The sequence below is a fragment of the Garra rufa genome, chromosome 25 (assembly GCF_049309525.1).
Source record: "Garra rufa chromosome 25, GarRuf1.0, whole genome shotgun sequence".
Lineage (NCBI taxonomy): Eukaryota > Metazoa > Chordata > Actinopteri > Cypriniformes > Cyprinidae > Garra > Garra rufa.
This window is the reverse complement of record NC_133385.1, coordinates 21,935,654-21,949,600: the sequence shown is the minus strand read 5'-3', so window position 1 is coordinate 21,949,600 and position 13,947 is coordinate 21,935,654. Positions and strand designations below refer to the sequence as shown.

Below are 13,947 nucleotides of genomic sequence, written 5' to 3'. Positions count from 1 at the left end.
TTTTGTTGTTATTCTGTCTCTCACTGTTAAAATAAACCTATTATTAAAGTTATAGACTGTTCATTTCTTTATCAGTGGGCAAACATATAAAACAGCAGGGGATCAAATATTTTTTTTGTAAATGTTTATTAATATAAATAATGTAGTAAGTTGAAAACATAGTAAAAAATACTTTAAATGAATCAGACTTCCCAAAATTCTAGATGAGAAAGAGTATAATTATGTTATCTTTTACCCTAAAATAGCTCAAATAAAAAGCTAAAAAAGTTCATTGCTTCCCAACACTGTGACTTGTGTTGTGTCCACTGGCAGTAACCTTGCTGCGCAGTCAGGTGTAACGGGTGATTTACAGGTTCTTTGTGTTTCCTGGTAGACAGTGCCACCTCCCGGAGTGCTGTCTCTCCAGCCGCCCCTGCCTTGTCGGAAGTAGTCTCACCCCGCTAGCGTGACACTCGCCCTTCGCCGTCACCCGTCATCTCATCCAGCCTCAAACCCTGGACTTTCAGTGGCATTCTGTGACAGTCTGGACCAATCATGGCGCCCCTCGTGGTCAGTTTTGTGGGGCTTCGCCCGCAGAACGAAGGGTGGCAGGTCCACCTGTAAGAGCTGTGCTTTGAACAGCCTCAGAAACGGAGGAGATGGATCATAAAAGTCGAAAATATTAAGAACAGATGGAGACACATCAACCTCAAATGGATTGTTGCATCCAACTTGCTTTTCATATAGTCTCTGATCCAAGTTTGTTTTTCGTTTTTCCGGACGATCCAGATGAACGGCAGCCAAAGACGCGTGGCTCGCCCTCTCGCTGTTTAATTCTGGATCCAGAGTGGAAACTTTCAACGCAGGGGAACGAGCCGAACTTTCAACGCCTCGTTCTTCCGTCCGGTGGACCTGAGCTCTTTTTATTTGTTTATCATGTAGAGGTTGTTTATTTTTTGTATAATTTCAAGATCAAGTTCATACCAAGCCCCTAGCGATACCGGGGCTCAAATATCGCAAATATATGTGTAGCATGAAAAGAGATTTCCGAAGAAACACACAAACTTCTGAGTTGAGAACTTCAACGTTTCAGTATTGCGTTTCGGTATATGTCTGATGGGAAAAAAGTCACCATACACATTGAAACTCTGACAGTTAATACAAAGGGAGACCGCCATGATGGAGATACAAGGGTAAGTATAACGCCGACCCATTCGGCCTGAATTATGGGAGGTAAATGCATATCAATCGCCAAATCTGCCGCATGGACGCATCCCTTTAGATCCCAAGATGATATGTTAACATTAGTATGGTTTAGTTCATGAATTCCACAGCCAGCTAAATGTTCGTTTACAATCGCGAACAAAGCTGAAAAAGGACCGCGGATGTTTTCAAAGCCTCAGTGTGTCAATCCGGCCTCATTGGCCCTGTACTGTGCACAACCACTGTGGATCTGGGGTGCCATCTTACACCTCACAAGCTTCATTCCCATGTCTCTGATGGCTCCGGAGTTCATGGAAGCTAATTAGCGAAGCTAATTAAAACAAGATGGTTTTTCAGGACAGTTTGGTCTGAGACCAGGAGACATGTGGTCTTTCACCGTGTCTTAACCAAGTGCGACATGACAAATAATTTGCCTGTTTGCTCCCAACAATGAAAACCCTGCATAATGCATCCAAATCACATCCAGTCAGAACTTATTTGATATGTAATACACACCAATGTGGATTTTGTACCAAGATGATGTAACTATGGACAGGCTACATACAGATAAATTTGGATTTAGACCAATAAGATGACAATACGCGGGGCTACATACAGATACATTTTTATTCAGATTAATGAAATGACAATGGGCGGGGCTACGTACAGATGTATTTGTATTTGGACCAATGAGATGACAATGTGGCTACGTACAGATACATTTAGAAGAGAACTTTGGGCATTTGGATTGACAATGGACGGTTCCACATAGACAATTTTTAATTCAGACCTGTTTTATGACAATAGGCGGGGCTAAATACAGATAAATTTCAATTTGGACCAATAAGATAGCTATGGCCGGGCCTACTTACAGATAAATGTGGATTTTAGACCAGTAAGAGAACTTTGGGCATTTGGGTTGACAATGAACGGTTCCACATAGACAAATTTGAATTCAGACCTGTTTTATGACAATGGGCGGGGCTACATACAGATAAATTAGAATTTGGACTAATAAGGTCACTATGGGCGGGGCTACATACAGATTAATGTAGGTTTTGGGCAAATAAAAGATTTAGACCAATACATTGACAATGGGCGGAGCTACATACAGATAAATATGGATTTGGACCATTAGGATGACAAAGGGCAGGGCTACATGCAGATACATTTGGGATTTGGTGTCAGCGCCAACAGCCTTGTGGGCTACATACAGATAAATTTGAATTTGGACCAGTAAGATGACAATGGGTGGGGCTACATACAGATAAATTTGGGATTTGGACCAATAAAATGACAATTTGCATGGCTACATACTAGGGGTAAAACGGTTTAGTTCGGTTTCAATATGGTTCGATATGATGGTTTTGTTGTTGTCAATTCAGTCAACGTCGAATCGCTGCTAATTTGAAAGTGAAAGTAAAATGCGCACAGGCATTTACAAGCAATTGTACTGTTGTGCACCGTTACACCCCTATTACACACAGATCAATTTGGGATTTGGTGTTGGGCCGATAGCCTTGTGGGCAGCACGATGACCTACAGTGCCGTTGCGCTACGGGCGTCCCAAGTTCGAATCCCGGCTCGAGGACCTTTCCCGATCTCACCCTGCTCTCTCTCTCCCACTTCTACTTCCTGTCAGCTCTATATCATTCTATCACTATAAAGGCAAAAACGCCAAAAATAAATCTTTAAAAATTTGGGATTTGGACCAATACAATAACTATGGGCCAAAATGTGTGTTTTGGACTAATAAGATGTAATTATGGGTGGAGCTACCTAGAAAATTGGCAAAATTTCCTGCCGCTCATTACAATTGTGGCTAGATGTGCGTGATATTTTGGTATACCGGCTATCGGCCAATATCACTATTGGTCGATATTAGATATTTAATTACCGCCATTGAATGCTCACTTAAAGTTAATCTTAAAAAAAAATCTAATTTAATTACACTGTTTATTGTAATTTTAAGCAAGCCTCAAAATGAACATACATTTTCCGTACTGTACATTATAATAACATGATGCCCAAATTCACTTGTAGCATTTAAAACATTTTTATTTATCTAGAAAAATAATTGAATGGAATTTAAATATTGACCATTTATCGGTTATCACCCAAAATAATTATCGGCTTATTGGTATCCGGTCACTTTGGTTTATCGCTTGACGTTTTATCATGTCCCGCTTGGTCAAGACATGGTTAAGGTTCAGCTGGGAAAAAAAGACAAGAAAAAACAATGTTTTTAAATGATGGGGGCATGATCAGGGTCTCTAGCATGAATGGGTGGGACCCAGTTGTATGGGGCAGAGTGCCTTACTGGCAGGACAAAGAGCAGTATGAAATATGCATTTTACATAAAAAATAGAAATATCTTAAGAGCTGAGCTTTTGTTTTCACCTTTGATTCAACGGTGACAAACTTTGCCAATTTTTTTCTGATGTCGTGAAAATGTTTTGTTAGTAAAAAACAATGTATAAAGATCAAAACTTCTGATCTGGCACATGTGGACAGCGGTAGGAGAAAATATTTTGAAAATATTTTGTGTTTGTTACAGCAAACAGTGTTTTATCCGAACCTCTGTCATTCTGAACTTTTCATTAGATGGAAGAGACAGTGTTAATGGATTTCATATGGTGATAGTGATCAACAGAAACATTTACAGTGATTGAATCTCACAGTGTGGAGGAAGGGTTTGATGCCATGCAGTGTTTTGCCTCTTTTTGTATTCATTTAATTGTGAAATTGTCTTATGCTGCTCTGCACCTGTCATTCTGATCACAGGCTGATAACTGTGCCAATTCAATTGTTCTGGAGGTATGTGGAATGTAATTCCAGATTTTCAAGCGGTTTTGTGAACCACAGAATATCCAGAAACTGCGTTAGGAGCTGCAGTGAAAAAGTTGCATATCAATACAAGCTTATCACATTCCTACTTCATAACACTGCAAAAAAAAAAAAAAAAAAGAAAGAAAGAAAAAAAGTCTTGGATTTTTTTTTCATAAACCTCACTTAATTTGAGATAATCATGCTTTAGATTCATCAAGTGTTTTTTTTTTTTTTTTTTTTGCAGTTGAAACAAGATAGTGTATATTAGTAATTTGCCACAATAAAATGCTCCCTGTTCATATCTCCCTGATGGTTTTGTAGCTAGCACACAATATTTGTAGTCCCCATTGATCGCCATCATTGGGTGCAGTGTGCTAGATTAAACTGCTGTTTACATGGAGAGACAGACAGCGAGAAACGGTGAAGGAAAATGTGGATGCATTTATTGCACAGCTCATAGCTTTTACTGTTTGAAGCTGTATCCTGCCTGCTGTGAAAAGACAAAGGAAAAAAAAAACATTTTATATTATTGAGGAAAATATTGAATCTGTTAAAGATGGCACGTGCCGGGGCCCATTCAGATCAATATTACTGTCTAGTGTTAGATGTGTATTTACCTTGTACAGCTGTACTCCTATAAATATGGTTTAATGTATTATTGATAGTTTCAAAGACTAAGTGATCAAATATTTTTATGAAATGCAACAGTACGGATATAATAAATTTTGCTAAAATCTTGTTTACCTGTATGATATTCTGATATACTGTTAAATAAACTCTTGACAAGGTCTAAAGTTCATTTTATAGCTCTCTTTATACTCATTTCTGCTTCTCAGAGTGTGAGCATTTATTTATTGTGATAGATTGTATTAGAGCAGTTAAAATTAGGTGCTTTAAGTACAATTCTCTCATACTGACACTGGATGTTCAACATGGCATCTCATGACAAAGAACTCTCTGAGGATTTGAGAATTAGAATTGTTGCTCTCCACAAAGATGGCCAAGGCTATTAGAGGTACAGTAACACCCTGAAACAGAGTAACACTACAGTGGTCAGGGTCATACAGAGGTTCTCCAAGATGGGTTCCATTTGGAACAGGCCTTGCAAGGGTCGATCAACGAAGTTGAGCACTCGTTCTGTGCGTCAGGTGGAGAACCTGGTTTCAGAAAACAGATGCATGAGTGCTGCCAGCATTGCTTTAAAGCTTGCAGAAGTAGAAGGTCAGCTTGTCAGTGCTCAGACCATACGCCGCACACTGCAACAAGTCGGTTTGCATAGGCATCGTCCCAGAAGAAAGTCTCTTCTGAAGCTGGCTCACAAGAAAGCCCGCAAACAGTTTGCTGAAGACAACCTGTCCAAGAGCATGAAATACTGGAACCATTTCCTGTGGTCTGATGAGATTATAAGATAAACTTGTTTGGCTCAGATCCAGCATGTGTGGCGATGCCCTGGTGAGGAGTACCAAGAAAATTGCGTCTTGCCTACAGTCAAGCATGGTGCTGGCCTGGTAGCATCATGGTCTGGGGCTGCATGAGTGCTGCTGGTACTGGGGAGCTGCAGTTCATTGAAGGAAACATGGATTTCATTATGTACTGTACATTCTGAAGCAAAACATGATGTCTTCCCTCCAGAAACTAGGCCGAACGGCAGTTTTCCAACATGATAACGACCCCAAACACATCACCAAGATGACAACTGCCTTGCTGAGGAAGCTGAAGGTGATGGGGTGGCCAAGTATGTCTCCAGACCTGAACCTACCTCAAGCATAAGGTGGAGAAGCACCATGTGTCTAACATCCAGCAGCTGGAAGAGGATCCCAGCAACAACCCATGCAGCTCTGGTCAATTCCATGCCCAGGATGATTAAGGCAGTACCAGATAACAATGGTGCCAACACAAAATATTGAGACTTTGGACAAGTTCACTTAGGGTGTACTCACTTTTGTTGCCAGCTATTTTGACAATAATGGCTGTATGTTGAGTTATTTTCAGGGGACAGTAAATCTATACTGCTATACAAGCTGCACATTGACTATAAAATAATTCTTATAGTCAAGTTTAATTTTATAGTATTGTCCCTTGAGAAGATATACTAAAATGGTTGCTGAAATGTTAGGGGTTTGTAGATAGATAGATAGATAGATAGATAGATAGATAGATAAAACAGAATAATACATGTTTTTTCATGTCACATTGGGGCAAGTTGTCACACAAAAATGGTATACAGTTATTTAATAATAATAATAAAAATCGTTTATTTCTTTTATTCGAAGCTGCAGACTGTAGGTAGGCCTACTGTGAATATTTACTGAAGTAAAACGTGACAACTAGCCCCAGTCTCTTCATGTTGTCTTCCAGACCACACGGTGGCGTATTATGTTACATTCAATATGTGAAAAACATTCAATGAAGAGGTTAAAAACAATATTCTGTATGGAACGTTCATAATCAAACGACCCCTAAACTACATAATAATGTCTGAAAAGCATAGAAACCTTCCTCCGTGGATGATGAAATCTGACTTTCATAGCAGTAAACACAAAGCGCGTTGTGAAAGCACAAAAAGGATCGCGAAGAAGCGGCTCGAAAGGTACAAACTGCTTTAAGAACTATCATTTAATAATAGCTTTAACGTATTGGAGGTTTTTATGAAAGAAAAACATGTTGATGTCCAACGTTGTCGTTCTCAGGGTTGTCACGTATTGGATGAACGAGCAAGAGCTCGTGGAAACAGCGCTCAGCCTTTTGAAGGATGATGAGGTAAACGGATTTCCATTATCATAAATCACTTGTCGTGTTTTTAAACGGTTATTTATACCACATGATACATACTTATTATTATTTCTCTCACGAATCGTAACTTAGACGTGTACTAAAGATGCAACGCAAGCCCCAGAGGAGATGAGGATCATTCCGGAGACAGATGAAGAAGACATGTCAGACAACGATGTGCAGGACAGGACATGTGTTTCAAACATTGCAGAGCTAGAGACTGTGCCATATGGAAACTGCATGGAAGAAGGTACCAATACAAAACCAGACTGCCATCTCAAACCTCCTCCTTCTGAAAAGCCTAATGTGGACGATGAGGCTCTCAAGCTTGTTCGAGAGATTTTTTTCACATGATTTAAACCTTAAGTCATCGTTTTTCCAAATATTTACAGAGATACTTCATTTAGTCATCATCATGTCGTTGCAAACCTGCCTGTTTTTTTCCTTCTGTGGAGTACAAAAGGAGATGTTTTGAAGAATGTCCTGGTCACTCTTTTGCATGCAGTTACAGCGAATCCCAGGGGACTGCAGTTTTCAACCTTCAAAACGGACTAAAGAGTGGCCTAATAGAATGGAAATTCTTTTGAAGCTCGACAACTTTATGAATTATAATGAACTAATAACTGTAACAGTCTGAAAAATGAATATTATAGAACAAAGAAAGTAATTTGGGTTTGGAACGACATGAGGTGAATTATCTCTTCACTTTTCATTATTTCCTCAGGGTATGAAAATCTACTTATGATTTGTATGGCCTTCTTGATCTGTTGGTTGATGCTTGAACAAAGGTGATTTCTGATTTGTTTCCTAAACCAGCTGCTCTAGTAATTGTCATTTGCACATTTGCACCTTCTTGAGTCCTTTGGGTAAGAAAGCACCAACAAAAACAAATGAGAATGTTCAGTGACATGGTATATTTATCATTTTAATAAACAAAAATACCTCAGGCTTTTAGTGATTAGTACTTCAAGAGAGGACAACAATTACGGACAGTTTGGGAGACAAGAACGGACACATGGCGATGCTTAAAAACAGATCAGAGGTGTGCAGGTGCATATGAAATTCTTTATTTGAACTCTCAAGAGACAGAAAAACAGGCAAATAAAACATTCTGAACCTGGAGAACGTCATGTTAAATTTCATAAATTAAGCAAAATACATCAACAGGATTTGACTTTTAAAAAGGGAAATTTTCTTCTGATTTAACCATTGCAGGGACCTTAATGGAACTAGAAAAGGATTTGGCACAAGAAAATGCGAATGAACAGTGTGATCTGTAATCATGCAAAAATAATGTGGGAAATGATTTCCATCAGAAAGAATGTTCAATAAGCTTTAAATGAATTATTCCACACTTCTTCCCTTATAATTCGGCCATTCAATCAAATACAATCGTGACTGCATTATAATGGACCCTTAGGTGTCAATAATATCATACATAATTTTTGCTAAATAATCATACCTTCCTGAGGTGGAGATCTCAGATGTGGTTGGGGATCATTACATCAAACATCCCAACCAGATCCAAATACTGTTATGATGGATCGTGTCTAAAAGCTTCCTGATGCCACCTCATCTTTTAAACTTGTATTAAAGTCACTAAAACTAAATTGTCTGATATTCAGATTTAGACCTGCACTTTTTAAGTTATAATTAAAAAACCTGCATTTAGAAAAATAAAACATGTCTTTATGAGGGCAATAATAATAACTGACAAGCTTTTATGTGAGAATCTTTTTCTATAACAACTGCAAATTCTTAAAAAGGAATAGTTTTTGTCATTAACTACTCGTCCTTGTGTCGTTCCAAAACCGTAAGACCTTTGTTTATCTTTGGAACACAAATTAAGATATTTTTGATGAAATCCGAGAGCTTTCTCACCCTGCCAAGACAGCAGCGCAACTGACATGTTCAAGGCCCAGAAAGGTAGAGAAGAAATTGCTGAATAAATCTTTATCTTTGTTTTCTTTGCGCACAAAAATGTTCTTGTTGCTTCATAACATTACAGTTGAACCACTGATGTCAAATGAGCAATTTTAACAATGTCCTCACTACCTTTGGTCCTTGAACATGTCGCGTCGCTGTCTATGCAGGGTCAGAAAGCTCCCGGATTTCATCAAAAAAATCTTAATTTGTGTTCTGAAGATGAACGAAGGTCTAACGAGACTGAAACAACATGAGGGTTCATTTTGGGTGAACTGTCCCTTTAAATTCACTTTTTCTGGGAAAATTCAATCTACTTATTTATGAATTTATGCCTGTGCTTGCAACAGTTATTGTGTCAGTGCTTAGATTTGAACAGTACCACAAATGACAACCAACCTCCATTTTATGTATTAACTGATTCCTGAAAACTTACAGTTGTGATTCAGATTGAAAAATGACTGAAATGAGCTTTAAATGTTGATTGGAGGAGAGCCCAGCTAGTGTTCAGTGTTCTCAGATAGCAGAGGCGTCAGGCTGTTCACGTGGCCGTCAAAATCACTCATCTAAAGACAAAAGACAACTATCAGTGTTCAGTTCCAAAACAATTCAAAGATGAAACCCAAAAATGAAAAAGTACTACTTACACTTTTCGGCTTATAAACCCCCAGTTTAAAACGACAGCACACCACGTCTACACAGAAGCCAACAAAGCTGTGTAACATGCCTGCAGAAACCAATCACAATCATTGAATCATTTCAAATTAGATTTTCATTTTTTTTAGCATGTACAGTAGAGGTCAAAAGTTTACATACACCTTGCAGAATCTGCAAAATGTTAAATTATTTTACCAAAATAAGAAGAATCATAGAAAATGCATGGTATTATTTATTTAGTGCTGACCTGAATAAGATATTTCACATAAAATATGTTTACATATAGTCCACAAAAGAAAATCGAAAAACGATGCATTAAGAGGCAGGGGTGAAAACTTTTGAACAGAATAAGGATGAATGCATTTTTCTTATTTTGCCTAAATGTCTTTTTATATTAATTGAAGATTGCCCTTTAAAAGCTATAGAAGATACTTAAATGTACCCTGATCTACAAATTCATTGGCTCTTAATGCATCGTGTTTTCTTTCTGGAGCGTTTGAACCACATGTAATAGTTGCTTATGAGTCCCTGAGTTGTCCTCAGTGTGAATAGATGAATCTCAAAATCATACAGTCATTGTTGGAAAGGGTTCAAATACACAAAAATGCTTTACCTGTTGTCGAGAAAATGCCTCCAACGATGCCACAGAGCCGCACGAGGAACTGCCACAAGGGCATGTGCTGCTCAGTCACCTTCACCATCAGAGAGCTGATGTCATACTTCATAAAGATCCCAGAAACCCCATGACTCCCCGCTGCATGGTTTATCACTCGCTCCTAAAGGAAAGTGAATCCAAATGTGGCGTCAGTGATCATCCTTGGGCGGTCATGCAAACACAATGTACTTTACAAAGATGACTTCTTTAAAACATAACTTTGGAAAATGTAGCAAATCATGTCAGTTTTAAATATAACTTTAATTTAAACACCAGATGGTAATGAATATATATTTAAAGCTGTACCCGCTCAGTGACTGAATACTGGTGTGTGTCCGCTGCCACCTTGTATGTCTGCAGTTTTGTGGGCACAATAGTGATAAAGTACTGGAACATTTGATTATCTAGCAAGAAAGAAAGAAAACATTCAAGTCAGGCTCATCACAAATTGACCTTTTTTTAATGCCAACATCATTTGTGAGGTTTTAATAGTCTAAGACCAATAATTTACAAAAATAATTGAATTTAACTTTTTATTTATATATTATAATGGCATATTATTTATATATTTGTACATTTAAATTGTATTTCCAATTGCTGATAATATGTGACCCTGAACCACAAAACCAGTCTTAAGTAGCACAGGTGTATATTTGTAGAAATACAAAATACATTGTATGGATCAAATTTGTCGATTCTTCTTTTATGCCAAAAATCATTAGGATATTAATTAAAGATCATGTTCCATGAAGATATTTTGTAAATTTCCTACCATTAATATATCAAAACTGAATTTTGAAGTAGTACTATGCATTGCTAAGAACTATATTTGGACAAGGTGATTTTCTCAATATTTAGATTTTTTTTTGCACCCTCAGATTCCAGATTTTCATACAGTTGTATCGAACTGTGTAATTAGGGGCCAAGCACCGAAGGTGCGGTGGCACCTATTGTATCCGTTGGCGTTATTATTATTATTCCGTTTCTTCTACTTCTTCTTCTTCCGCAGTGATTACACCTCACAGTGATTACACCACATCAATTTGGTAACAGCGCCACCTATTGGTCAAGAGTAATAAACCATTCATTAACCATTAATTATGAAATTTCCAAAAATGCTAATAACTGTAGATAGCATTAGCCTATTGTAATTAAACTGGTCTCAAAATGTTCCCTGGGTCATGCCGACAAAATAGATACCAATTATGCCACAGTTGGCCAAACTTCCTGTCCGCCATTTTGATTCATGTAGAAAACCTACTTTTAGAGCGTTCGTCCGATTTTCACCAAAATTGAGTCAGATCATCTTCAGACTGTGCTGACAAAAAGTTATGGATTTCATGTTGATAGATGAAACCGCTTTTGTACAGCGCCTCTACAATTATTTGTAGGATTTATCTCTGCAAAGCTTTGACATAATGACACCAAACTTTGATTGTGACTTTGTCACCTCACACTAAACACACCACATCGATTTGATAACAGCGCCCCCTTTTGGTCAAACATAATAAGCCATTAAATCATATCAGTAGGCGTTTGATGTCATTTTTCAGTCTTTTTGACTAAAATCATCTTAAAATTGCTTCCTTTTACGTATTGTTGCAGTTGGTCTGCTGTTCCTGCCATGCTTAGCTCCTCATTTTCCCTTTGAGTGCTTGGCCCCGTAATTGCTTCTTGCAGCTATATTTTAATATATTTATTGTTATATATTACTTATATATTCTTATATATAAATTGTATTATCAGTATAAATATATTTACAATGGTAATATAATTTGTGATTTAAAAAAATATTTTTGAAGACAACTGAATTAGAGAAATGCAAAAAAAATGTTCTTCAACTTTTGGATCTTACTGTTCTATGTGTGTGCTGATAAGAAATTTTGATTTGAATTAGAAAAAACACAAAAATGTATTTCCTTAAATATTGATAAATGTTTTGATTTCTTACGATCTGCTGACACTTTTTCTGTGCCATCCAGTGGATTTAATATGCCAGGTATTTCCTCTCCAAAAGACAGGTGGTCTATCCGATGGGAAAAGTTGTATGCTGAAACGTAAAACACTCCTTGTTAGCAAACCGACCTGTTGAGCATAAAATTTAAGGCACCATTTGCTTTTTTTTGTGTGGAACAGATGTTGCCTTCTGGTCTGGATTCGAAAGTACTAGATACGTTTTGCATATAATAAGCCATTCAGATTATATCTACAGAATCAAAAACACTTATCTAGAACATATGTTAGGTCTGAAGAAGCTCTTCAGCTTACTCTCATGGCTGACCAGGGCTGCTAGATGAGCATGACCTCGAGGGTGTGGGATGGCCCTGAAATGAATATGAAATAAGAAAATTTAGAGACGATCACAAATCACACATTTGACACACATCTGAACTCTGAAAGTTGGGCTGCGGTTCTTAAAGGTATAGTTAACCAAAAATGAAAATTCTGTCATTAATTATTCGCCCTCACATTGTTTCAAACCCGTAAGACCTTTGTTCATCTTCAGAACACAAATTAAGATATTTTGGATAAAATTCAAGTGCTTTCTGACCCTGCAAAGACAGCAACACAACTGACACGTTCAAGGCCCAGAATAGTAGTAAGGATATCGATAAAATAGTCCATAGGTTCAACCGTAATTTTATCAAGCTACGAAAATACTTTCTGTGTGCAAAGAAAACAAAAATAACGACTTTATTCAACAATTTCTTCTCTCTGTCAGTCTTTTACATGCGTTCACAAGATGTCCTTACTATCTTTCTGGGCCTTGAACGTGTCAGTTGTGTTGCTGTCTATGCAGGGTCAGAAAGATCTCAGATTTCATCAAAAATATCTTAATTTGTGTTCTTAAGATGAATGAAGGTCTTACATGAGGGTATGTAATTAATGACAGAATTTTCAATTTGGATGAACTATCCCTTTATAAACAACTTTTAATAGAGGTGAGATATATCTGGATGTAAAATACAATTGAAAGGAAACATACTTTCCGACAGTGATGTGGAAATTTCCTGCTACTTTATTGACATAAAGGTGTCCGTGTATCCGGCAGGCATTTAGAGGCTGAGTGGGATCATCTTCCCTACAGAGTTGATAGAAAACAACATACTCCATTGAAAATCGACTGCTATATTCTTGTTTGATATGTGGCGTAATACATTCCAGAACAGATGTCATGTATTCTGACCTGGGTGGTAGTGCAGTGGGGGCACCTTTCATCACATTCTTAAACAAAACATCCTGGAGTGAATGTTCCTCACGCAGCCGGTTCTGAATGAGCAAAAGTGTCCTGAGAGACACAAAGCCATGACAGTTAGGATAATATAATGTAAACTGTAGAAAGTAGACCACAGCTACTGAAAGAGCTTACAAATGGCAGAGACGAGAAACACTAGATGCCAGCCTGGCAGGACGTAAACATGTCATGATGCCGCAGCCGGCGTGGGTTTTCTTCTACATATTTCAGTAAGATACATCATTTATGTTATACTAAATGAGTAGTTCACTTTCATAACAAAAATGTACAGATAATGTACTCACCCCGTTGTCATCCAAGATGTTCATGTCTTTCTTTCTTCAGTCGTAAAGAACTGAGGAAAACACTTTAGGATTTCTCTCCATATAATGGACTTCTATGGTGCCCCCGAGTTTGAACTTCCAAAATGCAGCGGGGTGAGTACATTATCTGTACATTTTTGTTATGAAAATGCAGTTTAAATGCAGCTTCAAAGGGCTCTAAATAGGGATGCTCATATTGACCGTTTAACCGTTAACCGTCAGTAAGAATTTTAACCGATTATTACTATCAGTTAAACGGTTTAAAAAAAAAAAAAATTAATAATAATAATAATAATAATAATAATAATATATATATATATATATATATATATATATATATATATATAATATATATATATATATATATATAT

General features: G+C 37.4%; 3 protein-coding genes across 3 annotated transcripts in view; 2 read left to right on the top strand and 1 right to left on the bottom strand.

Annotated features, from left to right (window-relative positions):
• Positions 1-4,810, top strand: part of magi2b (membrane associated guanylate kinase, WW and PDZ domain containing 2b) — an 80,381-nt gene extending 75,571 nt beyond the window's left edge. The window contains exon 21 of the mRNA XM_073831635.1: positions 374-4,810. Coding sequence (XP_073687736.1) covers positions 374-430 — 57 coding nt within the window. The 3' untranslated portion in view covers positions 431-4,810. The remainder of the gene's footprint in view (positions 1-373) is intronic.
• Positions 4,811-6,425: 1,615 nt separating this feature from the next.
• On the top strand, positions 6,426-7,701 carry LOC141301272 (uncharacterized). Its single transcript, XM_073831526.1, has 3 exons — positions 6,426-6,601; positions 6,702-6,771; positions 6,877-7,701. Exons 1-3 carry the CDS (start codon positions 6,486-6,488, stop codon positions 7,135-7,137), a joined length of 447 nt encoding a protein of 148 aa, XP_073687627.1. The 5' UTR covers positions 6,426-6,485; the 3' UTR covers positions 7,138-7,701.
• A 127-nt stretch (positions 7,702-7,828) lies between these two features.
• ergic2 (ERGIC and golgi 2) overlaps positions 7,829-13,947 on the bottom strand; it is a 9,219-nt gene continuing 3,100 nt past the window's right edge. Inside the window, exons 7-14 of the mRNA XM_073831525.1 lie at positions 13,206-13,307; positions 13,005-13,100; positions 12,287-12,342; positions 11,970-12,068; positions 10,325-10,422; positions 9,977-10,139; positions 9,354-9,433; positions 7,829-9,272 (exon numbers count right to left, since the gene is read on the bottom strand). Of these exons, the coding sequence (XP_073687626.1) occupies positions 9,207-9,272; positions 9,354-9,433; positions 9,977-10,139; positions 10,325-10,422; positions 11,970-12,068; positions 12,287-12,342; positions 13,005-13,100; positions 13,206-13,307 (760 nt within the window). The 3' untranslated portion in view covers positions 7,829-9,206. The remainder of the gene's footprint in view (positions 9,273-9,353; positions 9,434-9,976; positions 10,140-10,324; positions 10,423-11,969; positions 12,069-12,286; positions 12,343-13,004; positions 13,101-13,205; positions 13,308-13,947) is intronic.

Coding starts and splice junctions, on each gene's coding strand:
- LOC141301272 (XM_073831526.1), top strand. CDS start 6,486: ATGTCTGAAAAGCATAGAAACCTTCCTCCGTGGATGATGAAATCTGAC. Junction 6,602..6,701: donor GCGAAGAAGCGGCTCGAAAG/GTACAAACTGCT, acceptor TGTCGTTCTCAG/GGTTGTCACGTATTGGATGA. Junction 6,772..6,876: donor GCCTTTTGAAGGATGATGAG/GTAAACGGATTT, acceptor ATCGTAACTTAG/ACGTGTACTAAAGATGCAAC.